This window comes from Antedon mediterranea, chromosome 4, assembly GCF_964355755.1.
Source record: "Antedon mediterranea chromosome 4, ecAntMedi1.1, whole genome shotgun sequence".
Lineage (NCBI taxonomy): Eukaryota > Metazoa > Echinodermata > Crinoidea > Comatulida > Antedonidae > Antedon > Antedon mediterranea.
This window is the reverse complement of record NC_092673.1, coordinates 25,538,146-25,565,789: the sequence shown is the minus strand read 5'-3', so window position 1 is coordinate 25,565,789 and position 27,644 is coordinate 25,538,146. Positions and strand designations below refer to the sequence as shown.

The 27,644-nt window shown below is 34.2% G+C and overlaps 1 protein-coding gene across 2 annotated transcripts in view; it reads left to right on the top strand.

Moving 5' to 3' along the window:
* Positions 1 to 26,886, top strand: part of LOC140047044 (D(1) dopamine receptor-like) — a 77,423-nt gene extending 50,537 nt beyond the window's left edge. Inside the window, exons 4-5 of one of the 2 annotated variants that reach the window (XM_072091841.1) lie at positions 7,302 to 7,371; positions 23,451 to 26,886. In XM_072091841.1, coding sequence (XP_071947942.1) covers positions 23,515 to 24,822 — 1,308 coding nt within the window. In that variant the 5' untranslated portion in view covers positions 7,302 to 7,371; positions 23,451 to 23,514 and the 3' untranslated portion in view covers positions 24,823 to 26,886. Of the gene's footprint in view, positions 1 to 7,301; positions 7,372 to 18,547; positions 18,705 to 23,450 lie in introns of those variants that run through there. The other variant, XM_072091840.1, reaches the window with a different exon arrangement.
* The last annotated feature ends 758 nt before the right edge of the window (positions 26,887 to 27,644 follow it).

Genomic DNA, 27,644 nt, shown 5'->3' with positions numbered 1-27,644 from the left:
TGCGTCAATACGTCGTAGCGTTGCGTTACGTTGCGTGGGAACCATGACGCTTTATGATGACAGTGATGGAAGACGATGAAAAGGCTTATTGTATTGCTGATAATAATTTGAAGATACTGATAATGATGATGGTGCTGTTGTTTGTGAGGATGTTTGGTAAAGATTGCAATGTGCATCAAACCATGGTGGCGGTTATATTGATATTCATAAAGATGAAGATAATGGTACATGTGTTTGATGGTGCAGGTTATACATTGATGTTCACAAAGAAGAACTTCAGTGTCAGATAATAAAGGATAGTGTAGGTGACGATGTGTGATATGATAATGACTACAGTGATTCTATTGTTATTGATATTGATGATGATGGTGGTGGTGGTGGTGAAAATAAAGGGGATGATTATATCGATTATGATAGCAATGATTGTGATAATGAAAATAATGACGACACTATGATACACTATCGTCCTCGGTAATCTGAAGTTTGCAGACCTATTTAGGAAGGAAAACTGTTGACAAAATCGTGATTTGTTTGTAATATAGTTACAAATGTTTAAATATTTAATATCACCAGAAATAATTCATAACTAGGTCGAGGTAGCTTAGGTTTAATGTAGCATAGACTGACTTTATCGATCAGAGCCGATAAATTCATTTGTACATTAATTCAACACTATGCTGTTATTATTTTGCAACAGACTGCTAGACGGATAGATAATTTAAAAATTATACGCCGTATTGAATAGGCCTATTTACATGCATTATTGTATGTGATAGTATTTTCAGACCTTACGGGACGCATAATATTGTTACTCTACTCATCCATGAGTGAGAATCACATTTTTTTAATCAAATGTAAAGTGCTCGGTGTAGATTTATGGTCTCTGATTTAATTTTAATGATTCTTTAAGTTCGCTTGCTTGCATCTCTAATAAGGAGGATTGTCTTCTTCAAACAACAGACGAACCGAGTGAAATAAGCTCATAAGCCTTTGGAGCATATTCTGGACATTCTTGTTGAAATTTCTTTTTTTTTTAATAAGAATATCAATAACTGAAATATTATTTTAAGCGATTTTCCAAATATAAATCAAATAAAACTGAAATGAAAAGATATTTTAAGCTCTGTCTACACTATCGAACGTTATGTGATTATGTGTGATGTGCCCATAAATGGACACGATGATGTCATATCATTACCATATTTGGGCACATCACATTTATTCTGGGTCATAATAGGGCTACCGAAATATATACGTTACTACTTTGACTTCTTAGGACTGAGGTAAAATAAATATTAATATTGCACACTGTTGCATATCATTATTATTATTTACGAAGACCATGCCTTATGGCTTATTATCATTAAAATGATTTAAATTTACAACATAATAAAAGCATTAGTTATTGTATGCAATTTAACTCAAGAATATTGCCAATTATTAGGCATGTATCTAGATTTTATTTAACTACGCTTGTTTACAACACGCGTGAGAATCTACCATTTTCTGACAGGGGTGTCACTTTCTAACTATTATGAACTGTTATAATTTCATTCCAATAAACATTTCAGAATTGTAAGTGAAAAGTCAATTATTGTGTATGAGGCTTTAATATTGTCACACATTTTGTTTACGTCACGTCAGACTAAACTTTACCATTGTTTAAACCAGAGAAAAGTGAGCTGAATTTAAGCAAAATAAATTGTTTATTTCAATTTGAGGAGGACGGCGATGCTCTGTAGTATGTTAAACCTTAATTATTATAGCAATGACCTGTTTTGTAACCTCTATTGTAATAGAAAACACACATTGTTATGCATTTGCCATGAATCGAGCAGCCACTGAGCTAGAACTTGTACGACAATGTAAATAAGTCGTGGGGGTGTTTGTGACAAAAAGTTAACCCGGATCTAGCTATGAATAGGAATGAAACGCTGTTGACTTGGAACTTGAATGGATTCGAGGAAGAAACGATAATTGTCAATTAATTATAATAACAATAACTAGGATGTTTCAACTGAGATGTATTAAATATCATTTTATGGTTAACACCCATAGGTTATTGAGTAACGGGCCATTATTGTAATTTTACACAGTTTAATGGTTTTGCTTATAGTGTACCGAGAAAAGAAAGGATTTAAAGAAACACCCCAGAGATTGTTTTGTTAAGAGTCAACGGACAGGTTTAAACCCTCTTTTTAGTCTGTCGTAGTTTTTATTTTTATAATTGTTTTCTTATGTGATGGTTTTCTGGTGTATCTAGACAAATGCCATAATATAGTATCATAGGAAAATACCAAATACAATGTGATATTTATCCTAACCCGTTTAAAATGAATCCTAAAATACCCAAAGCAATATGTAGAAACAGTGTTTGCATTGATAAATACGCATGCGCATAAACCAACGCTTTCAATTCGTGCGAATAAAGTCGCTTGTGGTAATAGTCTTTGAGATGGCTTAGTTGTACTGTCAATATGATTTCTTCAAATATGATTTATTTGATTCTAATGTTCATTTTATGACTTTTGTACATATTTCTTTTATTTTAGAGAGGTTTCAGTGTTTGGTGGGTGTTGCTTATAAAAAACAAATCTTGAAATTTATATTTTGTTTTAGTTTTTTCGAATTTAACACAGGCGATATGGACGACAGCATTTATAACGTAAGCGCTGGACGATCAGGACGTATTCTTAGAAAGACTCATATTAGATTGTAAATATTGTAAATTAGGATAGTATATAAATCAAGATTTTGATTCTGAACGCTTTTAATGACAATGTTTAATATATTTGTTTGGACGTTAACTCAACTTGGTTCACGGGTTGGCACGCCCTCATCTTTACGAAGGTGGTGGGATCTTCGAATCGATAGTGGCCCTCGTGCATAAGTGCCTACCTTGTATAAACTTGGCAGTTTTGTGTTTCTCACACTTATAATACTGTATACACGTATCGTCTTGTTCTATGAATTCAGTATGCATACATTGATAAATTCTAACCGCTATCCTCGTTAAAACATCATAGTAATTTCGTTGAAAAGAATTTATATTAGCGAGAAATATTGAACGGTTACCCGTATGTTGCTTCATATTATACAAATGCTTCAAATATGTGAACGACGATTTATTATTCAGCCTAAATATAGACATTTGTTAAAGATTTTGTGAAGAGCGTAACTCGAAAAAGAGGTATTCGGACATTTTGCCGAATGCCATTTCGTCGACAGACATTTAGCCGAAAGGATATTTGGCCGACAGAGAGTAGCCTACAAACCAAGCAATGACATTTAAATTGTGACACCATATTATTTTTGCGTTAAAAAACATTATTCTTAAATCCTTTATGATCCAAAGTATTCTATATAGTGACTGAATCGTTTTGATTATGTATAATGATAATATGGAAAAAGACAATGGTTATAAATTATAAATGTATTTTACACTAAATCGGTATAAAAATAACTATGCACTGTGTCCAATGATCGTGTTTGATAAATTTTGAGAAATGAGTATCATTGGTTTATCGAAGGTAGCTAGGCTTACAACAACCGCCGTAAACATTCTCAACTTTATACGTCAAAACATTCTCAACTTTATTTCCCTTTTGTACCACAAACCTAACCTTAATAACAATACGAAATTCATACCAGGAAATGAAGACTACCGTGGCATACACACTTACCTGGTGAGTAGGCCTAATAATGATCAGTTACCGTAGCATACAAACTTACCTGGGGAGTAGGCCTAATAATGATCAGTTACCGTAGCATATACACACTTACCTGGTGAGTAGGCCTAATAATGATCAGTTACCGTAGCATATACACACTTACCTGGTGAGTAGGCCTAATAATGATCAGTTACCGTAGCATACACACTTACCTGGTGAGTAAGGCCTAATAATGACCAGTTACCGTAGCATACACACTTAACTGATGAGTAGGCCTAATAATGATATCGATAATTCAATATTGGTTTTAGAACTATAGGGATGAGCATTCGCAGAATTCGAGTATTCGATCATATTGGCTGCTTAATGAAATCAAATTATTTAGATTTGCCGAGTGAACCCGAAGTCGTAGCGACCTGAATTGCAATGGTACTTTATCGGAATTCACACTATCATAGCAAAACATAAGGTCGCGGGAACCGTATAACGGATCGATTAAACTAATATAGCGGCAGACAACCAATAGTTTATCACAATTATTAATCTGTCATATTTATTTACAGTCTTTATGTATAGTAAGTAACTTTATTTTGTTGTTCTAAATTCAATTTAAAACATTATAAAAACAATAAAGAAACAATGGAAAAGGAAAGATATTTCTTTCCTCATTTACATACAACCTGTACTATTGGTATAGTTCTATATGTACTAGGCGTTGTTTTCTGTTTTGATGATGAGAATAGTTTCTCGAAACATATCACATTTTAAGGCAGTTTGTCTAAATGCCTCACTATCGTTATTTTAACTCGAAAGTTCGGTGGAATCATTCATGCTTTATCTAAAAGATATTTCTGTTCATGTGTTATACAATTTTGTATTGTAGGGGCTCTAATGAGACAAGCTTTTGAACTAGGAAAATAGAGGTCTGAAGTTTTGAGTAAACAAATAAAAATTAAGTTAATTTTATTGTTATTCACTTTAAAATCACTTCAATGTATTATACAACTAGACAAACATTTTATATTAGTAATTTATCAACGAATCTGTTTTGTAGAATAATAAAACAAGGCATTTAGAAATGTACATTTAAGTTGTATCATTGTTAATCTGTGTCTGACGATTATTGCGCTTAATGCGTGTCATATTTTCTTTATAGCGTAAACGTTTTTTAACCGTATAATCAAAACAAAAAGTTTAGACTTTTTATTTAGTTTTGGCGTGTGATTGGTTGAAACAGAAAGCTATTCAAAGCTTTAGGCAAGCCTAGATAGTTGTAATGTTAAATAATCCTTCCATAGCCTATCATATAAATCGATATCAATTTTAAGAGTTAGGAGATTCTATGCATGTACGCCTGGAGGCAAAATGTATGTATTAGGTCATTCACGGTATACTTCCTTTCCACTGCGGTCTTTCCGTTAATTAGGGGCTACTGCGCCGTGCGCGCACTTAGTATATAACAACATGTTTTCAGACAATAACATTGCTGTTTAATATAAAAGAATTATGTCTTTTCTTTTTCAACCTGCTGACCACCGCCTCATCAATCGTGTACTGTATTTCAAAGGCGATTCATTTTTTTCACCTGCTACGACTAGATATTGATCGACTCGATCTAACCTATAAACCGTGTTATGTTTGTAACGCAATAGCCTACAATACATGCAAAAACTATAAATTTAGGCATTTTTTAATATTAAAAAGATAATAGATGTGTTTATAAACAACTAGTTAAAAGTTGTGTTTTTTTGTGGAAATCTCATTCATTCTTTTTTTATATCACGTAAAAATTTTAGATTTGGTAAAATTATTAAACCTCTTTACTTTCGAATATTTTCTCCTGCCTACTTTTATTAATATAGTTTTTTTTAAAGTGTGGAAATGAATCCATCTTCGAGAATAAAATTCTTAACTAATTTAATATAAAACCATTTTTGGTTTGTTGCCGCGCCAAAAATAATGCACCCTTTTAATTAATACGCTAGAGGAACTGAAAATAAAACATTGAAATAATGTAGATGAAACATGAAAGTGTATGTCGATGCATTATATATAGATTGTATATAGAAAATTAATCACCAGAAGTAAGGTATCAATATGATTTTCTATTTTTAGTTTAAAGGCATTCAGGATTTAGTTTTTGTTTCTATACTGGCAATGTCGTCGTCTCGGCGTCTCCTTGGCAGAGTTTCATTATGGTGGTCTTCAACTAACTTAAAGTTTAAATATGAATTTCCGTCAATGTAATTATTTGTTTGTCAGTAGGCGTTAGGCCTACAGTATACGCTAGAGGGGTATCCTCTGAAAAAGGCCCGGATGTCCCAATGGAGGGTTAATCATCTTCATTTTAAATACAGATAATAATTGCATATAAAAATAATAAATTTTGTTTTATGTATAAACGTATTGTGTTCGTGGATAAGATAGAAATTTCAAATAGGCCTATAATTTACAAATATCATTACAATTCAACAGGCATGTCCGCTATCAGAGAGCGGTACACTAAATCCACATACGGTACGCTGCAGTTATTGATCATCATAAAATAATATAACAATAATATATTCTTTTTTAGTTTGTTGTTTTAATACCAACAAGTTATATAATAACAATAATATATCCGTGTTTAATTAGGAAAACTTTTCGTTTACTATTTTTAAATCATTTTCCAGAAAAGGAACACTAAAGGAAACATATTGTATTGAATCCTGTCCTTGAATGAGCATACGGTATGCATATTAATAATGTATTAGATTGAACATGTTTTAAATATAATATATTGTTGTAATGCAACTAAATCATGAAATGGTTAGACAAATAAATTGTTCTTAGGAATTTAAAAATAGTTCAGGTAGTTTCAGGTAATTTAGAAATTCTTTATAGTAATTTCGAGGTATTGAGTATTACTGTTGTATGAGGTTTCAATGATAAATATAGTTTGTGACGTAGCGATATGTAAACCCAATCTCAGTCACGGGGAGCACGCCCAAAATGACCCGGGAAACCCCAGAACAAGGGTTGGCTTGTGGCTTCAGGGCCTTCGCGAAATTGTATTGTAATTTAGGCCTAAGAGTTGATGATGATTGTGTGATTTGTAGGCGAGTATTACCCCATAGAATCCGCATTTGACACTGCCGTACTGTAAAATCAATGTATTTGTTCTTTAATGTGACATGTGACATGGTAATTTACCTCCCACTATTTTCTTTAAACATATAAAACTGAATTCCCGTTCTCTCTTATTTCTCTACTCGACTAATCACGGTTGTCGTGACCATGGATATAAATAGTGCATTGACAATACAGTACTAATAATTATATGCAAGGTCATAATAACTTTGAGCCTTTAAAATACGTGTGAATCCGCTTGTTGTTATTATTCGAACTCACAAACAGATTAACCAGACACGCGCAAGTCGTTTATCTAGGCAGCTATTCACACGCTATCGTGTGCTCATATACTATGGTTGAACAGAAGTCACCATTGATATAAATATTGATCTGACTGAGCTACCGTACCGAATTTGAGCTAGTTTAATTAATAGGGTCGTCATTTAGTCTTCAAACAAGTTGCGTACGTGTAATGTCATCATCGTCGTCTTCAAACGTAATGTTTATCTCATTTTACAGGTTGTTCTGCTAGGCCCAGCACCCTTTGGAATTAACGTTTCATCGGTGAACTGAATGTGATATAACTCGGGTAAGTTACACTTGATTTGGTGTGCTAAAACTGAATTAATTCACACTATGTGGAGATCATTGACAAAGACTATTGATCGCATTTAGTTTGTATAGCTTGTTGCAGCCTGGTGAGCATGTGTGCGTATCATCATACCACGGTGTGTTTAATAAAATTGCACCAACATTATTATGCTCATAGAAAGAAAGGCTCTATTATATTGTACGCCAATGAAAAGTATACGATATTATCGAAAGGGGATGACGCTAATTATATTATTATTACAAGGCGAGCAAAACCACTTTTAACTCGTTACCCACGTAATGTGGAAAACATCTTTAATTAGTCACTTTTTCGTCAGGGTTCCACTTGGTTTAGCTGAGTTTTCATACAAAATGGTCGAGTATATTATTCGGTAAAAATGTATAGTTAAGTCTGTTGTTTAATTATATATTGTCGAATCAGCCACGACACCAGGAAGAATGATTGCAGGGGTGTGTGAGACTAGAGGGTGTGGGCCAGTCAGTCAGTTAGTGCAATATTCTTTTAACATATACAAGTTATTTACTAAAGCGCTTGTCATCTAATTCAAACAGTTTTATTCAGAATACAGTTTAGATATTATAATGAACTATTATTAGATGACAATATTTGCATTAGAATTTTTCATATTGTTATCTGTCCACGTACGTTGTGTAGTCAGTCGGAATAGAGTCTCCTAAAATAGACAACTTGTTTTCTTGTATTCGATTTCTGCTTATATTTATAGATTATCCAGACCTATTGACATTACTGTTTATTATATATCGTTATATTATATTATCTTCGCTGTCGTATCTGTTATTGAGGAGTCTACTGCAGGTATTGAGTATGCCGACAAATCAACAACAAAAAACTCGATTATCGTTATTAATAATTGAATATACTGAAACCGTCCGTGTCACATATATTGACCACTGTATTTAATTATAAGTGGACATGCCAGAACTAACACTAACGCATACAAAATAATGTCAAATTTCGGTATTACATCGTAGGCGACAACAGGTAAAGCTTGGTTCCCACTAGAGACGCAGCGCAAGGACGTACGCGCAACGCAAGGGAGTTGACCAACGAGAAGTCATTGTTCTAATAATCTATCGCTTGTGATTGTTTCAAATCACTAAAGCGTGGTTCCCACTAGAACGCAACGCAAGGACGTAAACGCAACGCAAGCGTTTTAACCAATGACAAGCGAAGTTATAGACAGTTAGCAATCACAAGCGAATAAGCCATCGCTTGTGATTGGTCAATTCACTTGCGTTGCGTTACGTCCTTGCGTTGCGTCACTAGTGGGAACCACGCTTTACGTTGCGTTACGTCCTTGCGTTGACAACGTTGACTTGCGTTGACTCCTCAGCGTTGACAGCTAAGCGTTGTCTGTGTAGGCTAACTTAGTGTTCCGGTTGCATAAAAAAACACTGCGTCTACAAATTAGGACTAACCGACAAACCAACACAATATCACTAAAGCTAGCTTCTGTGTCCGAATGAATATACTCATATCGCATTTAGCAAGGTGAATTACGTATGTTGACAGATTGAGGTAATTCCACTCGATATACTAATCGTGTTATATTGACCACTGCGTTTAGTAGTACATGCTATATTAAACCTTCAAGTGCATTATTATGTGACATGCAAAAGTACTTTATTGAAGACTCGTTGAACTAATCATGTGATGTTTGCATTACTAATGTAAAACACCTCAACCTAATTCTTTAATCGCTCAGGCATACTTACATAGATAATGCAATACGTTTGTATATTTATTAAAATTATTATATTTTAGAAATAATCAGCAGTTACTCATTATCACTTTACAACGTCATCGCCGGCATTTTCGTAATTCACTGTATTTTGTGACTATGACCACTTTGATTATTTTCATCATTTTTATTTATTTATTTTATTTTCAAACACAACCAGCAAAAGAAATTCGCCAATAACAAGAGGGTAAACACAAAACGGATACAAATACATGGAAAAATGCCAAAAAGATAAAAAGGTAGCATTTGAAAATCATAATAAACTTAACACTTTATTCTTAAACTGATTCAATGAATCTGAAAAAATATGAAGGCCACATCAATAACTAAAAGAGAATTATATAATTTACTTAGTCATCATCACGCTTATCATAATTTTATATTACCTGCGTTATTTTCGTCATCATTACAATCATCGTTTTCCTCACCAGTATCATTATCATTGCGTCATTATTTTCGTCATCATTACAATCATCATTTTCATCACCACACTATCGTTATCATTGCGTCATTATTTTCGTCATCATTGCAATCATCGTTTTCATCACCAGTATCATTATCATTGCGTCATTTTCGTCATCATTACAATCCTCGTTTTTATCACCAGTATCGTTATCATTGCGTTATTTTCGTCATCATTACAATCATCGTTTTCATCACCAGTATCATTATCATTGCGTCATTTTCGTCATCATTACAATCATCGTTTTCATCACCAGTATCATTATCATTGCGTCATTTTCGTCATCATTACAATCACCGATGAGTTTCGGGATCCCTTTGACCCGGAGGGAGAGTACCCGTCAGGGTCCCTACCAAGGGTTACAGGTCCCAGGTTTTTAGTTGTTTTTAAAATTAATTAGTGTTCCATGACCTTCTCATCAAAATTAACGTCTCTCATTGTTGTGCTATGTCAACATAATGTCAATGACGGCGAAATTTCCCCAATAATGGGGATATAGCTATGCAAACAAGTAACAAGTAAGTAAGTTTTGATAACCAGTATCATTATCATTGCGTCATTTTCGTCATCATTACAATCATCGTTTTCATTACCACACTATCGTTATCATTGCGTCATTTTCGTCATCATTGCAAACATCGTTTTTATCATCGGTATCATTATCATTGCGTCATTATTTTCGTCATCATTACAATCATCGTTTTCATCACCAGTATCATTATCATTGCGTCATTTTCGTCATCATTGCAAACATCGTTTTCATCATCAGTATCATTATCATTGCGTCATTATTTTCGTCATCATTACAATCATCGTTTTCATCACCAGTATCATTATCATTGCGTCATTTTCGTCATCATTGCAAACATCGTTTTCATCATCAGTATCATTATCATTGCGTCATTATTTTCGTCATCATTACAATCATCGTTTTCATCACCAGTATCATTATCATTGCGTCATTTTCGTCATCATTACAATCACCGATGAGTTTCGGGATCCCTTTGACCCGGAGGGAGAGTACCCGTCAGGGTCCCTACCAAGGGTTACAGGTCCCAGGTTTTTAGTTGTTTTTAAAATTAATTAGTGTTCCATGACCTTCTCATCAAAATTAACGTCTCTCATTGTTGTGCTATGTCAACATAATGTCAATGACGGCGAAATTTCCCCAATAATGGGGATATAGCTATGCAAACAAGTAACAAGTAAGTAAGTTTTGATAACCAGTATCATTATCATTGCGTCATTTTCGTCATCATTACAATCATCGTTTTCATCACCACACTATCGTTATCATTGCGTCATTTTCGTCATCATTGCAAACATCGTTTTTATCATCAGTATCATTATCATTGCGTCATTATTTTCGTCATCATTACAATCATCGTTTTCATCACCAGTATCATTATCATTGCGTCATTTTCGTCATCATTGCAAACATCGTTTTCATCATCAGTATCATTATCATTGCGTCATTATTTTCGTCATCATTACAATCATCGTTTTCATCACCAGTATCATTATCATTGCGTCATTTTCGTCATCATTGCAAACATCGTTTTCATCATCAGTATCATTATCATTGCGTCATTATTTTCGTCATCATTACAATCATCGTTTTCATCACCAGTATCATTATCATTGCGTCATTTTCGTCATCATTGCAAACATCGTTTTCATCATCAGTATCATTATCATTGCGTCATTATTTTCGTCATCATTACAATCATCGTTTTCATCACCAGTATCATTATCATTGCGTCAGTTGCTTCTGTAATTAGTTTAATTTTGTCAGGACTCTTATCGTAATTGTCATCATCCTCAGAAGTTTCATCATTAGAATATCACTATTATATTCCCTCCACCGTACTTTCAAATTAATATTTCTGTATTTATAATTATGTTCTCAAGGCTTCAAGTACAGCTAGCAGTACCTGAGGTTTTGTTTTCAAGAGGCCTAGGCCTGATATTGATTCTTCGTACCGTTAACAGAATTCATAATTGTGTGTTAGTTATATATCTCCACAATAAATACTACAATCTAAATATAATGACAATGAAAGAAACATTTGAATTCAAAACAAACTGCACGACAAGCATATTAGGTTGAGTCAATATTATATTGAGGTGTCAACACCCGAACAACAATTAAGTGAAATGACACAATAATAGAAATACACCGTGATGTGGCAAACACTGTCAATACTGCATTCATGGGGTTTGTAAAAAGCTGTTCAACATTTTTTTTCTGTAATGTGTTTCAATACGTTTCACACGTATATGTCCGACAAAACCCCTGAATTTTGTTCGGGCGGTTTGTTAAGACACGTAGCCTACGCTTTGTACGTTATCAGACATGATTACACTGTAAACATATTGGATTTTAAACATCTATGTTGTACCCACTTTTCCACACATTTAGCTTTTAAACACATAGTTACATGTTTGAACCTAAACATGTTTATATCTAGGCCTATACATGTTTATGGCTAAACACTATTTTTACAATGTATGAACGGTTCTATATTTAAACACTACATATACCTTTTTATGCGTTTTTATCCGGCAACCGGACGCTATATGCTCAGTGTGAAACTAGCTTTATACCGGAGTTAACGACGCGGATGTAAGTAAAGACTTAATAACAGCGAATTGGCAATGCACCCTTAGAATGGATGTGAATACCGCTTAAAATGACGTTCACACCTGTCCAGCGAAACGAACGCCAATGTTTCGTTTTCACGACGCTCCACGCGGCTTATGTGTCAATTGATAAGCGCGTAGCCGCGTGAAAACAAAACATTGACGTTTTATTTCCAGCGCCGGACCCGAATCGTGCCAGGTGTGAAAGACCCTTAAGCTATTACTGTATAATAAATTACTTTTAAGAAAAATTATTATATTTGCAATTATAATGTATATATAATCTGGATAGATTAACAGTACGCAACGTTATATAATATGCCGCCTACGCGCATGTTTTAATGTGAAATAGACACTTGTACACAGAAGTGCGCTTCAGATGATGTATCCCTGCGAGTGAATGTCCTGCGGTGGTGGTGGTGGAGATTTTATCGAATTTTTCACAATAATATTCCCAGTACTTTATAATGACAGATAGTCAATGAACATACTTCCACGAAGTCATCTCCTTTTACTATGCAAACTCACTATTACGCCATGCTTCCCAATACGTTATAGAAATCACAATTGGATTAAGACTGTAGAGAAACCGAATTTAAATTCAATGCACTGCAAATCATTATTGATTACTTACATCTAATCTTAGTGGTTTGCCTTCGTTGTCGATTTAATCAGCATAACCAACATAAGAATTAATATTCCCTTCACTTCCAATTACCGTTTGAATAAAACACATAAAAGATTAATACACAATACATTTGTGCCGTGTGTTTAATTCAGTATTGGAATGTTTTATGGATGATTCAGATTTTTACATCTGAAAGCACTCTACTGAGAAAGCGTAAATTATTTGTGATTAAATAGCTTACGGTAAGTGTTGTCTTATATTATATATAAAATAATTTTGTGTCATAAATGTTCACCCGAATTCCCTTTGTTGTATCTCTGCTTTATGGCACTCTGTTCCGTATCATGGCAAATTCTGTAATACATGGTCACGTGTATCAGATGTGCCCGTTAGGGTTAGGTTAATTAACTTATAGAGGCGTCACATGTGATACATTATGTGACACTGTATCAGAAGTCGTCTATGATACTGACAAATCATAGTTACGAGAATGAAAAATTACTGAATTTGTACTATATTGTTTCCAATTCCATTTAAACACTCTGATACTCTGCAAATACAATAGGCCCCTTATAAGGACGAAGGGATATAAAATATCAATATTATATGTTTGTATACAACAACTATATTCAAAGCAGCTGCTGATATCTTTAATTCATAATGTACTTCTTTTTTTTTTAACTTGCTTCGGTAAATATGTTAAATATTATATTGTACTTGTACTAGTACACATTCGCGGGTGTCTAGAAAACTCAGATCTCAGATATATCTCAGTTTTCTAGATCTAAAAAAGTCAGATATATCTGAGATCTGAGGTTTCTAGATATGAGTTTTCCAGACACCCTACATTTCCGCAGAGTTGATGTTTTCTTTATTTCTATTTCTCTTACCATAGTAGGTATAAGAGGTATAACAAAAAACAGACCCTCAGCAGTTTGTTTATAGAATGTTTGATTTAGTCATACCTCAACTATTAACATTTGAGTGTAGAGACGGCAGTGCCAATTTAAACGAAATGTAAAATGTTGCCACACATCTTGTTTATAAAAGTAATGTTGCTATCGTTAACTCTTCTCATAACTTATGTAGGCCCATGAAGTTATCCATGGTAGGTAGGCCTAACTATTTAGATTAAGAAGTCGTAAAATTGCCAAGTATAATATACCAAATCTTACTTTGTTTATAAATATTTAAATTGTTCTAATCCAATCAGATCCTTAAAATAAACTTAATTATTTTTTGTCTGCGAACTGCCAATTGAAAACTTGATAAAGTTAAACAATCCGAGAATTTATCTAAATCTCTGTCTACACTATTCAAAAGTGTGATTTTCTCAAACATGGTAGTGATATGACGCATTCGTGTCCATATTATTATGAACACATCAAATGTTTTGCAACATAAAGTTTGATAGTGTAGACAAAGCTTAAGGGTGGAATATAAAACATCTCAACTTTTAATAATAATTAACAATCGTTCCCTTTCTTCACTATGGTATTTATACACGGCCACTCTCCCAATACCAGAAACCTTTGGGTTTGCATTATGTCTGGTTTTATGGAATGGTATTCGAAATGTGTTTCTAGTTGGTAAAACTGAATTTGGGACATTTTGGATCTCAAGAAAAGGGCTGGTTTTGGGAGAGTTTCCGGTTTTCAGAGAGTTTACTGTATTAACATTTGTTCAAACTAATTCCTAAATGATAGTCTATGTAGTAATGATTTGATTTATTGTACTGAATTGATTGATTGATTGATTGATATGATTATTCCTCGAAACCTTACGATTGTGGTGGTAATGCTAGTGGGAACTCGCTTCCTTAATCGTGGTTTAATCCTTCCGTTTGTATTTCTAAGGTCGGCTTAAGACCCATTTATTTTTTTAGTTTCAGACATTGTTTTTCGTTCATGACTGAGTTTCTATAGCGTTACTAGGAGATGAGATGAGAGTCATGGGCGCTTCAGTTATGTGATATAAATGAGATGCTGTATTACCAAATATTATGATACTTCGGAAATAGATAGTGTGGACATACAGCAATGGGAATAGGGTGACCTTAATCGAGGTGTCTCCTAAAAAATGGTTACATTCCCCTAGTGATGTCCCAGACGACAACGAGAAGGTTGCGTCATCTGTAATCCCTTCAATAGTGTCTATTTTTTTACCATATTTAATGAGGGTGAAGAAAAAAGCTGCTCTATATAAACAAAGTCATATCACAAGTCTTTGGGAGTGGAGTTGTAATTTTGTCCTTAGAAAAAAATCCTGACGTGAACGTGACGGGAACCCAGGACCCTTGGAGTGGTAGCCAAGCATCACAACCACCAAGCCATACTCCACTTACATCCTCATGAATATTGTTTTAATAAATTAATTTCCCTGTAACATCTGCGCTATTGTGCTTGAATCCGTTACTTGCCATTTGCTTTGTATTTTATTACTTTTTTTGCTTTTGAGGTCGCGGTTCGTTTAATTTAATTACTGTTGTAACGAGAATATGCGATGCTTCCCGTTTCTGTCATAATCCCTTTGATTAATGTAGATGACAATATCAAACAGCAATAACAATCATATTCTGCTGCTTTCTAATAACCATGCATGTTACACTACTAAAGTTTAATCAGATTTTAACCAAAACATATCTATTAGATTTTGGTTGAATCTTTTCTTTACATTTTGATCATAACTATTTCTGGCTTTTATTGATTCCTTGAGGCTTTTTGTTGAACTATTATTGGGTGAAAAAACTCTAATCGTAGAAGGATGTTGTAGAATAGACATTTATGAACACAAATCGTTTCCGTTTAGTAGAAGATGAGTAAAATATAACAAAATGGAAATAACCGCGAATAGGCTAGAAACGAAGGACTTGAAAAACGGTAAACTAGCGTAGATTATTAATCACGCTGCTGCTCTAGCCCGCTACGTCCCATTAGGACTACTAAATCAGAAGCTAAAGCAAGCAGCAGTTATAGTTCTAAGGACAGACAGTTTTGTGAAAATGGAAACTCCACTATGATTTATTGATTCCAGCTGCTACAGTAGACCCAAAAAACGTCTGGGAAAGAGTCTATTAGGACATGTCATGCTAAAATTACAAATCCCTAAGCATTTCTGGTATATTCACTGTCAGATATTCATTGAATTATTATCAAAACAGTCCATTAAAGTTTGTGTTAGTAATAGGATACTTCACAATTGAAATATCTAGGGTGATGAAGTGACCCCCAGATTTGACCTTAGCAATAAAATTAACTAAAGTGACAGAAATTGAGTATTCACTTCTGTAACAAAAAAATAATATTTATTCACGTATAAAAAAAAGAAAAGAAACCCAAAAACCATTGTCTGACAGACAATTTAAGTATTTGTTGCTTTAAATTAAATTTTTTTCAGGTAAAATAACTATTATGTGACAATAAAATGACACATTCAAAAACATTTGAAATAAAAAATATTTTTCAATAAGCGAGCAGCGTTTTTTGTAAGAAATATTTCTTGTTTTATTAAAGGCATTCTGTCCCAGTTTGAGTGCTACTCCATGATCAAGATAGTGAATGACACATGAGCACTGTCCAAGTCTTCTCGGATAAGGTCCAGTGTACACATCTGCTTCGTGTGAACTTCAAATAAACCAGTGTATCTTTCGGAATAGTAGGGGAGAACTACCCCGGTTGGTCCATCTCAGCCAGCCCATCGTTCATGGTAGGCTTGACTGTGGCCAGCGTGGGTCCGTAGTGAGCACAAACCAAATGTAAAACAGACAAAAAAAAAAAAAGAACGTTAAGTACTTTTAATGACAAAATGCCACTGTGGAAAATAGACGTCAATGTACAGTCGTTTATGCACAGTTAATATACATAAACGACTGTACACATAAACGTCTATTTTTCACATTTAAATTTTCATTAATTTCGCTAGACAAGAAAGATTCCTTCAGGACTCTACTGGAACTGGAACTCATATCCGGCTTAGGCACACTATACCGTATAATTAATGAAGATGAACATAAATTACAACACATGCCTAAATAATGTACCCTGAACTACTTTTTAGATGAATGACACGATGAATTAGTGTCATGAATAAATTAAGTTGTGTTCCGGCAGTTAAATTGTTATTCTGAAAATAAGGTTGTACAGTACCATTTGACTAACAAGATCAACCTCCGGGGCTCAAGGTTCATTTTTAATATTCCTCAAAATTATAACGGACACTAAGAGCTGTGTGAGACCTCTCTTTTTTCTTACAATTAAAGTAAAGAATAAGCATTTAAATTGATTTTTAGGATTATACATTTTTATCCACTATTTTTTAGTGTGACTAATGTCCGCCTGTTATCGAAGACCTAATGTTGTGTTATTGCGTTAAATATTTGTTGTAAAATGAACACTAGCCCTTAGATTTGCCCCAAGTCTGTAGTTATTGTCTTTTTAGTCGCGTGCAAACGCGACTCAACAGCTTACTATGTCGGTCGGTTGGTCGATAGATTGGTCGGTCGGTTGGTCAAATTTGAGAACGCGACTGCAGCCATGTATATGGCCTTGTTTATGTTTTTATGTAATTATTATATATGTAATTATTAGTCCACCAGTCGGCGTTTCGATTTTTCTATGAATACTACTTGCTTATATATTATACGTATGAAACGCCATATGTGCCAAAATATTAATTTATCTTTTCACTAATTTCGGTCTAGAACCCAAGACTAACTAGACATATGTACATGGTATTCAAGATTCACACGCATACGCTATTGACAATTGCTTAAAAGAAAGCAGGATCCACAACCTCATGTCATTATGCACGTTTAAAACATAAAATGTACGGTATCTATTTTAATTATTACGGATTGTTTTTAGTGTTGTTGTAATTGACTATAGCTTGATAAGCTGATAGATTTTTCTAAAATTAACGTTATGATTTGAAACAAATTTTTCATTTCAATTAAGCTTCATAGGTCCCATTGCAGTACTATAATTAATGAATTAAGTGCCGCTATGACATTTTCAGCGGTTTCAACGCGACTTTTATTTGATCGCGGCACTCATTTTGACTGCTCCAATTATCATGGTGTTATGCAGTGTTCTTTTAGCAATTGCGAACATTCGAATTACTTAATTTTTTATTTCTGAAAGAAATTCTTATGTATGTCGGCATACAACTACAATTGAAGGCTGTCTTTTCTAACAACCTTTTTAACCATTTATGTTGCCTTTTCTGCCATCAATTTTATACAGCACATCGAGATCTATGCGCTCATAAGAATGAATATTAGGCCTATATTATTTTTTTCAACAAACAGTAACTAACTGAGATAACATTGTGAACAATACAATAGGCTACTGTAAGTGTAAGGTCTGTTCCTGTTACGGTTACCCATGATTGGCCTAACGTTTGTTCATGTTCTGACAGTCGATAATGATTTCGTAGTTTCTGATCTTTTTCCTTATGACGCATACGGATCTTTCTATTGCTATATTAAACTAGACCAAAGTCAAGGTAAAACGATCGATCTATTCCTAAGCCTCTGTGTTGTTACTACATAATGTAATTGTTGTTGTGTTTTATGTCGTTCTGTGTAAATACGCATTTCCGGTATAACCATTATATTGATATTATGTTCCTCCATGCATGGTGATACAGTATTCTATAAGAAGCGTCAATTCAACAACAACTGTTTATTTTGATTTCGTGTAGCTTTTAAGAACAACGCATTATTGATTTCTTTTTAGTATTTTTCATGTTTAACTTTAAAGAAAGTATATTATCATTTCCAGAAGAATATCTAAAATGTCTGCGAATTAATGAAGGTAAGAAATGCTATTGTTTTGAATTTGTTTGAAGTTGCCGACTGGTCATCTTCTATAGTGTCAGATGGTCATCTAGTGACCGATGGTTATCTTCTTATTCATGATAAAGCATTCGTCTATTTGAGTACTCCCTCAGCTAAAGAATGTATTTAAACGTTCAACTTTCCTTCAGCCATATTACTTTCTTCGACAATTATTAACATTTACCGAGCTGTTGCTACCGAAAGCTAGACCATATACGGAATAAATAAGAAAGAATAGGCCTTTGCCTCAATCTTCCTGTCCCAGGAGAGACAACCAGACATATTATTGAGATTATTACTATAAGCATGGCAAAATAAGTTATTTTTTATTTCTCTGTGCTATAAGTATAAGAATATAAAATGCCAGGGAATGGACAGGTAAGAGCATTTGTACGTTTTTACAATCTAAACAAACGGGGTCCGGTATCAAAATGACCGGAACTGAAAGTGTTAAACTATCCTGTAGGCCCACTTTAAACCCCGTCTCAAAGAAGTGTTTTTTGGGATGGGGGATTGGAGCGGGTTCCCTCTTATGTGTAATATAAAATAATACTGCTATTATATTTAGAATAACGTTGGTATATAAGAGGATAACACAGAGTTGCAATCTGGAAATTGATGTAGCCTGCGGCCGCCCTTTTATATAGCTGTAATGCAAGACTTGAAAGCTCGATATACCTGAATATTTTATATACATTAAACATTCAATACACTTTATAATTGTATATACTTTGAACAAGACGTATTCTTTTAGCCACTGTTTTAACGCCATTGGTAGTTTAGTTATGCGGTGTTTAAAGTCTTTGAAGTTCAGTGATGAAGATTTAATGACTAATACCCCCCTTGTGGCGAAGAGTTGTTGTTAAATTCTATATATTTAAATAATAAATAATTTCAGCTTTAAATTAATCAAGCCAATTTATCATTTAGTCACAAAGTGCTAAAGAAATTAATTTCTACTTTAAAGAACAAATCAGCTTACCTCGAGAAGTAAGCGTCGTCGCAGTTAAATAAAATGTTTATTTTCTTCTTGCGTTGGATAATGTTTATAATTGTTAATATACCGGTATCACATGTAACACTCAACCCAATGTCTAGTGCTCTATCTCGGGTACAACAATTATTTCATCAGTAGCAAAATCTCATAAGACTGTATCACATTCGATGCTGTATATTACGGAATCTTCTTAGGATACTGTGAATATCTATATACAGAACCCATTTCGTCCCCCACCCGTAACCCTCAAAATCTGGTACAAAATTAGTAAAATTATTTGCATCATGGAGTTTTTTCTCTAATGTAAAACTACTACCATACTTAAATTGTTTATGAATTGCTATACAGTAGAATCGTTATTAAGAAATGTGTCTCTCATTAATAGGAGTGTCCCCTGTAAGAGGTGCCGCCACCCCCCCCCCCCCCCCACATTAGGAGGAGTATGTTGTGATTATCGTGTACTACCGATCACATTGTATAATCAAACAAGAACAAGTCAAAGTTAATCAACATGTGTGTGTTTCTGTGAAACTCTAAAGTAACAACAACAACAACTGAAACAATCAGTTATGACTAATCTATCGAATCAATTTAGGATTATATGAAAGTCAAGTGAACCACAAACATCGTTAATATTGATGTAAAAACCATGAACATCGATAGATGTATATTGTAAATAATATTTTCATATGTTTATTTCACTAACCACAATCTAGACTTGCCCCAAGTCTGTATTTATTATTGTCTTTTTGTTAGTCCACCAGTCGACGTTTCGATTTTTGTCTGAAAATAAAAGCCCAAGTAGTATACGTATGAAACGCCATATATGCCAAAATATTTATCTTTTTACTAATATTAAGTCAAAATTTGGTCTAGAACCCAGACTAATCACAATCAAACGTGAAAAATAGCTTTGCATTAGTCAAGTTCTCTAGTTTAACAATTCTAATGTTTATACAATGATTTTTATTGTATGGCCGAAGTCTGTCGCAAACAACAATGTCATTAGGCCTACATTACCTATTATCATTGATCGATGGTTTCTGTCGTCTAGTGTCCTTCTTGGTCAGAGAAAAGGCATGATACGTTTTATATATATTTATTATTGTCTTTTTTGTTAGTCCACCAGTCGACGTTTTTGAATTTTGAAATACAAGCTCAGGTAGTATACGTATGAAACGCCATGTGTGCCAAAATATTTATCTGAGGCGGATACTAGATGCAGGGGCTGCTATAAGAGTTAGCAGTGCTGATTTTAAACGCCTGATGGGACCCCCAGCTCTATACTACATTCCCAGATGGTCTGCCATCCAGGCTCTAAAAAATACATTTCTGTTAATATTTACTGGATTATATTTATTTTAAATTGCCCTTTGATATATAATTTTATTGTACGCGCTGTATTATGGTTTAGGCATACGCTAGAGAACCTATTGCTAATATAAAGCCTATTTTACACACTACCGTATCCAAATTATTTCATAATTACGCATGCGCTGTGAGGTATGCCTACCATCAACTTATTAAATGTGTTTATACGGCTTTAATATTGACCAATTAAAAACATTTATGTTATATGTTATATTCTATTAGTATTATTATTATTATTATCATGTCGATGATAAACGTTAAATTAAGTAAACTGACTACGAACTTCGGTCAAAAGTTTTTTTTTTATATGTAAACATATTTTGACAAGGTGTAAATGACCTGCAAATTGGTTGTGTTGTCCAGGGAGAGCGTATAACGCCTCGCAGGCATCTGTAGCTGTTTGACATTCAAACAAATCGATATGTATTTTGCATGTTGTTCAACAGGTTAAGTGTTATTAAACACAAAGCCGTCTATCTGCTTCGATATGACAATAGGCTACGCTGGTCAGTTTGGTAAAGGCTGTGGAAGATGCTTAGTAAAGTAAACACGTCTAATATTGTGATATCAGCATGGTACGCAATGATCGTACTCTGGAGTGAAGAACTGTTTAGCTATCTTTTTGATTCCATCACGTTTGCCGCCAACATGTTACCGTCTGATTTAGTTTCAAGTGTGACAATTGAGTTTTGTAAAATAAAAATACGTGTTTTTTTACAATAAATGTGAGTTGCAAGATTTTATGTGATTGTACTTGTTCGTCTGTTTTGGAAATACGGTGTAAGCCTACAGTAAGTACTAACTAACTAACTACTATTATAAATACATACCAAATTGTGTAGCTGATTTTATAAGGTATTATCGTGCATATCATGATGTAGACCTACAGTAAGTACTAACTAACTAACTACTATTATAAATACATACCAAATTGTGTAGCTGATTTTATAAGGTATTATCGTGCATATCATGATGTAGGCCTACAGTAAGTACTAACTAACTACTATTATCAATACATACCAAATTGAGTAACTGATTTTATAAGGTATTATCGTGCATATCATGATGTAGGCCTACAGTAAGTACTAACTAACTACTATTATCAATACACCAAATTGAGTAACTGATTTTATAAGGTATTATCGTGCATAATATTATGTAGGCCTACAGTAAGTACTAACTAACTACTATTATCAATACATACCAAATTGAGTAGGCAGTAAGTACAGTAAAGTATATCATTCAATAAATTGAGTAGATGACTTAAACTTTAATTTACATTTTAGGTATCGTGCAAAATCTTTAATTCGATTTACGTTACTTCCTTGCGTTGATACAATTTGTAATGGAATTTAGAAAATTTCAATCAATTAAGTAAGATTTTTCTATATTTAAAATAATGTCTTCAAAGACACAATTTAGACACAAACTTAGAACCATCTCGATTTATAGCTTTAAAATTAGTAACCCACCATTGTGTTACATTATTATAGGCCTATCATTCTTAATATTCGATGCGATAAAATCAGAGGCCACCAAGTTAATGACGAAAGAACTCGGCGATTGACTTTACGGCCATAATTGCATAGTGAGTAGGCCTGGAGTAGCTCTTCGTAACTATTTTTGGATCCTAGGCGTGAAATGACTATTTATGGCGACAAGAATCGATTTTTGCGCATTTTATAGATCATCATATCTTCTGGAGGTTCTAAAGCTTCCAGGCTATCTTGGAAATTCGATTCAATTGATTGTTGACTACAAATTCCGGTTCTTTTGTCAATTAGTTTTATCGTTTCTGCTGGGCCCATATTAAACGATCAAATAAGGCACTGTTTACAAAATGTGGTTTAATAATGTGTATTAGTCTGTTTGATGATATAACAATGGTTTGAGGTTTTGGATATGACTATATAAAAAAGCTAATACATAATCATTACTGTCGTGGAACATCACCGCGTTGGTATTTCCACTCAACTGAGCATAAGACGATCCCCATGAGTGTGTTGTCTTCTTACTTACTGACATTCTTGTAAATACGGTTTTGATTTTAAGATTTTCTCTTGATTTTTTACTTAAGGTAGACTTTACAGTAATGAGGGTACAGTGCTTGTTTGTTTTTATAAGGAAACTGTCCACGATATAGACCTACCATAAGCGAATATTTACTCACTGTTCTTGTTCAAAGAGTGACAAACTGTTAACAGTACCAACTTTTATCTTTGGAATGGAGTCGTTATTTTGTCATGAGATGACAGTATTCGAACCCAGAACCTTGGAAGCAGCTTAACCACCAAGCTATAAATATTTTTGTATATTTTGTATTAATGTCATGTTCTTTTTTATATATCTTTACAGCCATGATATGAAAATCACAACGTAAGGATCTCGTGTCCTGGTCGAACGCTTCAAGTCACCAAATATGTCTACAAAAGCCGTTCAACCTAACTTATATTCCGTGACTGTAATCGGACTTACATCGCCGTATAGAACAGCGGTGTTGGATGAAAATTCACCAAATAGTACATATGAGTTAAGGGTTCCAACAAGTGCTTTGATTAACGATGGATTCGATCATTTATCATCTACAAATTCTTCCGGAAATCCACTTTGCCCTACAGAGGGCAATGCGCAAGTTGCGGCAGGTATTGCACTCACGTGCATAACACTTGCAACGTTTTTTGGAAACTGCCTAGTCATCGCATCGGTATTGAATTGGCGACATCTACGGAAAAGAATAACAAATCATTTCATTGTATCATTAGCCTTCTCGGACGTTCTCGTCGCTTTACTTGTTATGAGTTTTAACGTTGTTTATACAACGGCTGGATATTGGCCGTTTGGTCGTTTTTGTGATATACACACGGCGCTGGATATAATGATGTCAACCGCTTCCATTTTAAATTTGTTTGTTATCAGTTTGGATAGATATTGGGCTATAATGATGCCGTTTCAATACCAGAGTAAAATGACAAAAAGAAAGTCACGAATAATGATAATGACTGCGTGGGTAGTTTCTGCTCTTTTGTCGTTTGTACCCGTTTTAACTGAAATACACCGGGAACCAGGAGATTTAGGACTACTTGATTGTGATATCCCAAAATGCGATTTCGCCTTAAATAGGTATTACTCCGTTATATCGTCTTGTATTAGCTTTTACATTCCGTCTGCTATCATGGTTGGTCTGTACTTACGTATATATTTAGAAGCACAAAAACAGGAAAGGCAGATACGTCTTCAAACTAAACTGTCACGTCATCAAAAACACGCACGCGGTGAGCGTCGAGCGGCAAAAACGCTTGGAACAATTATGGGTGCCTTCGTTTGCTGTTGGCTGCCCTTTTTTGTTGTAAATTGTATAAAGCCATTTTGCAGCGATTGCGTAGGACCTACAACGTATTATGTTGTTGTCTGGCTTGGTTGGATCAATAGTTCACTTAACCCTTTGATATATTCCACAAACACTGAATTTCGCAGTGGATTTAAGCGCCTTCTCTGTCGTAAAGCTTTTTACAGAGACCGAGATAATTCTGAATTTACCGCATTGACAAACGTCATGTCATTCGTCTCACCAAATAAATCAGTCAATGGAAACGGCAGTTCGACCACGATTGACGCTAACAAAAACCACCATATATCTCCTGAACTTCAAGTGTGTTTAAACGATATCACAGAGGAACAAACAGAACCATTAAATGGTAAAGAATATGTGCGTATTGATCAAGTATAACATATATATAAAATATATTAAAAACATATATAAAATAATAATTATATCCCACCCATGAGCTTTTTTATTTAATATTAAACATTTCGTCCATCGAAAAGCACGTGAATCTGTTTATTGTGTGCATTTAGGACATACCTGCTTTAAAAGTCTATTTTACACGAGATCTTATAGCCTAGAAACGCATCGCAAAGATGTAGACATAACGCAAGCGAGCTAACCAATGACAAGCTACAGTTTGTATAATCCTTCACTTGTGATTGGTAAAATCACTTACTTTGCGTTACGTTATTGTGTTTCGTGAAAACCAAGCATTAAGGTACATTCCCTCAAAATAGTAAAACGAGTAGAACCGTTCAATCTTTAAGCGTGGGTCCCACTAGGACGCAACGCAACAAATTGCTGTATTGCATAATCACAAGTGAAAACCGACGACGCACAGTGCTGCAAACATCGAACGAAGTTTTGATTTCACGCAGGCGCGGCGGGGGGTGGGGATAGGTGGAGGAAAACACAATTATTGGAAGGGTATTTTCCTACGTTGCGTAGGTTGCGTCGCTAGTGGGAACCAAGCTGTACTCATCCAGATTTCGTTAAAAAACGCAACGTGACCTTCTTCTCCGGCTACCCGACCGTCACTATTACCGATATCGAAAAAAAACAAACAAAAAAGTTCAAAGCATCAACTCAGTAAAAAGGTATCTCGACTTACTTCTATGTTTTGTTATTTTAAGCATCAATGAAATTGACTATAAAGCGTGATTCCCACAAAAACGCAACGCAAGGACGTAGACGCAACGCAAGAGAGTTGACCAATGACAAGCGACAGTTTGAATAGTCCATCGATTTTGATTTGTCAACTCGCTTACGTTGCGCTTACGTCCTTGCGTTGCGTCCTAGTGGGAACCACACTTTAAACGGAATAACCGTGACACGTGGTCTAATGGTAGTTTGTTAAGTTCACTTGATGTGCAATCTCTCACCATGTTGTTGTTGTAAAATATTACAAAATATGGCCATTTTAAAGATGCAAATAAAATATTTAGAAACTCAACATTTTACAGTCATTAACGTCAGTACATAATACGAACTATTAATCGAACACGTGTGTTGAATACCGGTTTCTATGAAGTTTTTCTTAATAAAATGCTTATAACGAATAAAATATTCTGTGTGTTTTACTCTGTTCTGCCATATCTGTCGTTATAGGTCTGCTTCTGGTGGTTAAACTAAGAATCTGGAACTGCCTCTTTCACTGGTTTTGTCGAGAAAATGTCTCCAGTATCATAGGAAAATTATGTAATACAGCATCACATGTGTCTCATAACGTATCGCATTGCATCATAGATAACCACGATACAGTCATGTCGTGTGTTGCACATGAGATGATGTATTATGAAATTTTCCTTTAACACTGTACAAGTATTGTCATAATATGGAGAGAGCACTGGGAATCGGTAATACTTATTTGATCATCTAATTTATACAAATAAATGTTTAATAAAATCGAATTTATTTTTACCTGTTAAACAAACATTAAATAATGTAGGAGGGCGCCAGTATGGTTTGTAAGTAAAAGTGAAAAGTAAAATTTGCTGCCACCTATCTTGCTTTCATTGATGAGTACGTACATTTGCATAAATCTTTAGCCAGGTTGAATACTGTATGCTACCTGTGGATTACCATTGCATGCTGCTGTTCAATGCCACAGAACGAAAGCAATAATATGCAGCGGAAGAAACCCATTTTGAAGCATGGTTCCCACTAGAACGTAGCGCAGCGACGTATTGACGCAAAGTGCTGTATTGCTCGTAATCACAAGTGGGAACCGACGACGCAACAGTGCTGCAAAAATCGCAGTTTGATTTCACGCAGGTGGGGCAAACACAATTATTGGAAGGGCATTTTCTTACGTCGTGTAGGTTGCGTTACGTTGCGTCGCTAGTGGGAACCAAGCTTGAGGCCGTGTATGTTTTTATTTTTACTTTTTAAAATAATAACTACATTATTGACTATTCAATATGAGTTATGGCATTGAGTAGATAGATAAATTGATATTGCTAAAAGGCTGCTATTGTGTTTTTTTTCATATAAATGTCCATTATGATATATTTTGTATGTTATTTTTTATTTAATTGCAACTAAACTGTTTTTCGGTCAATTAAATGCATAAGAGAATCATATTATCGATTGATTCTTCGCACAGTGCAATGACATTAAAGTGCAATTGCCACTCAGCGGTATGTCAAATATATACTCGCGTGCATTGCTCGTGCAAAATTCGTGGGTTATTTAATGTAGAAAAAAATCATCTAATCTGCGAGTGTCACGCGCGGATAATAAACGCGTATTGTCCGCGAAACAATGAGAACGATATAAATTGCCTATCTGTAATATTAATATCCATATTTTATTAAATTCATTTTATCATTATTAAGTGAAGTATGATTTATCTAAAGCCTAGAAATTCATAGGTTCATTACTATGGTAAGCGCATTAAATATAATTATTATTATTATTGTTATTATTATTATTATTATTATTAAATATGGCGAAGAAAAAACAGTAAGGCTTACTAAAGTACTGTACTCGAATCCGACTCGAATGTGTGGCGCCGTTATTATGAAAATAGTTTGTGTGCACATGTTAAATTAATATAAATATTCTTTGTCGTCTTTAAACATCGATATTTAATATAAAATAATGCTTTTAACTAATTAATGTTAAAATCGGCTTGTTTGATTATACTTAAATCGTCATTATCTACCCACTGGGATTGGAATGTTCTTTTTATCTATTAAAATATTACGTTAATGGGTTGTTTT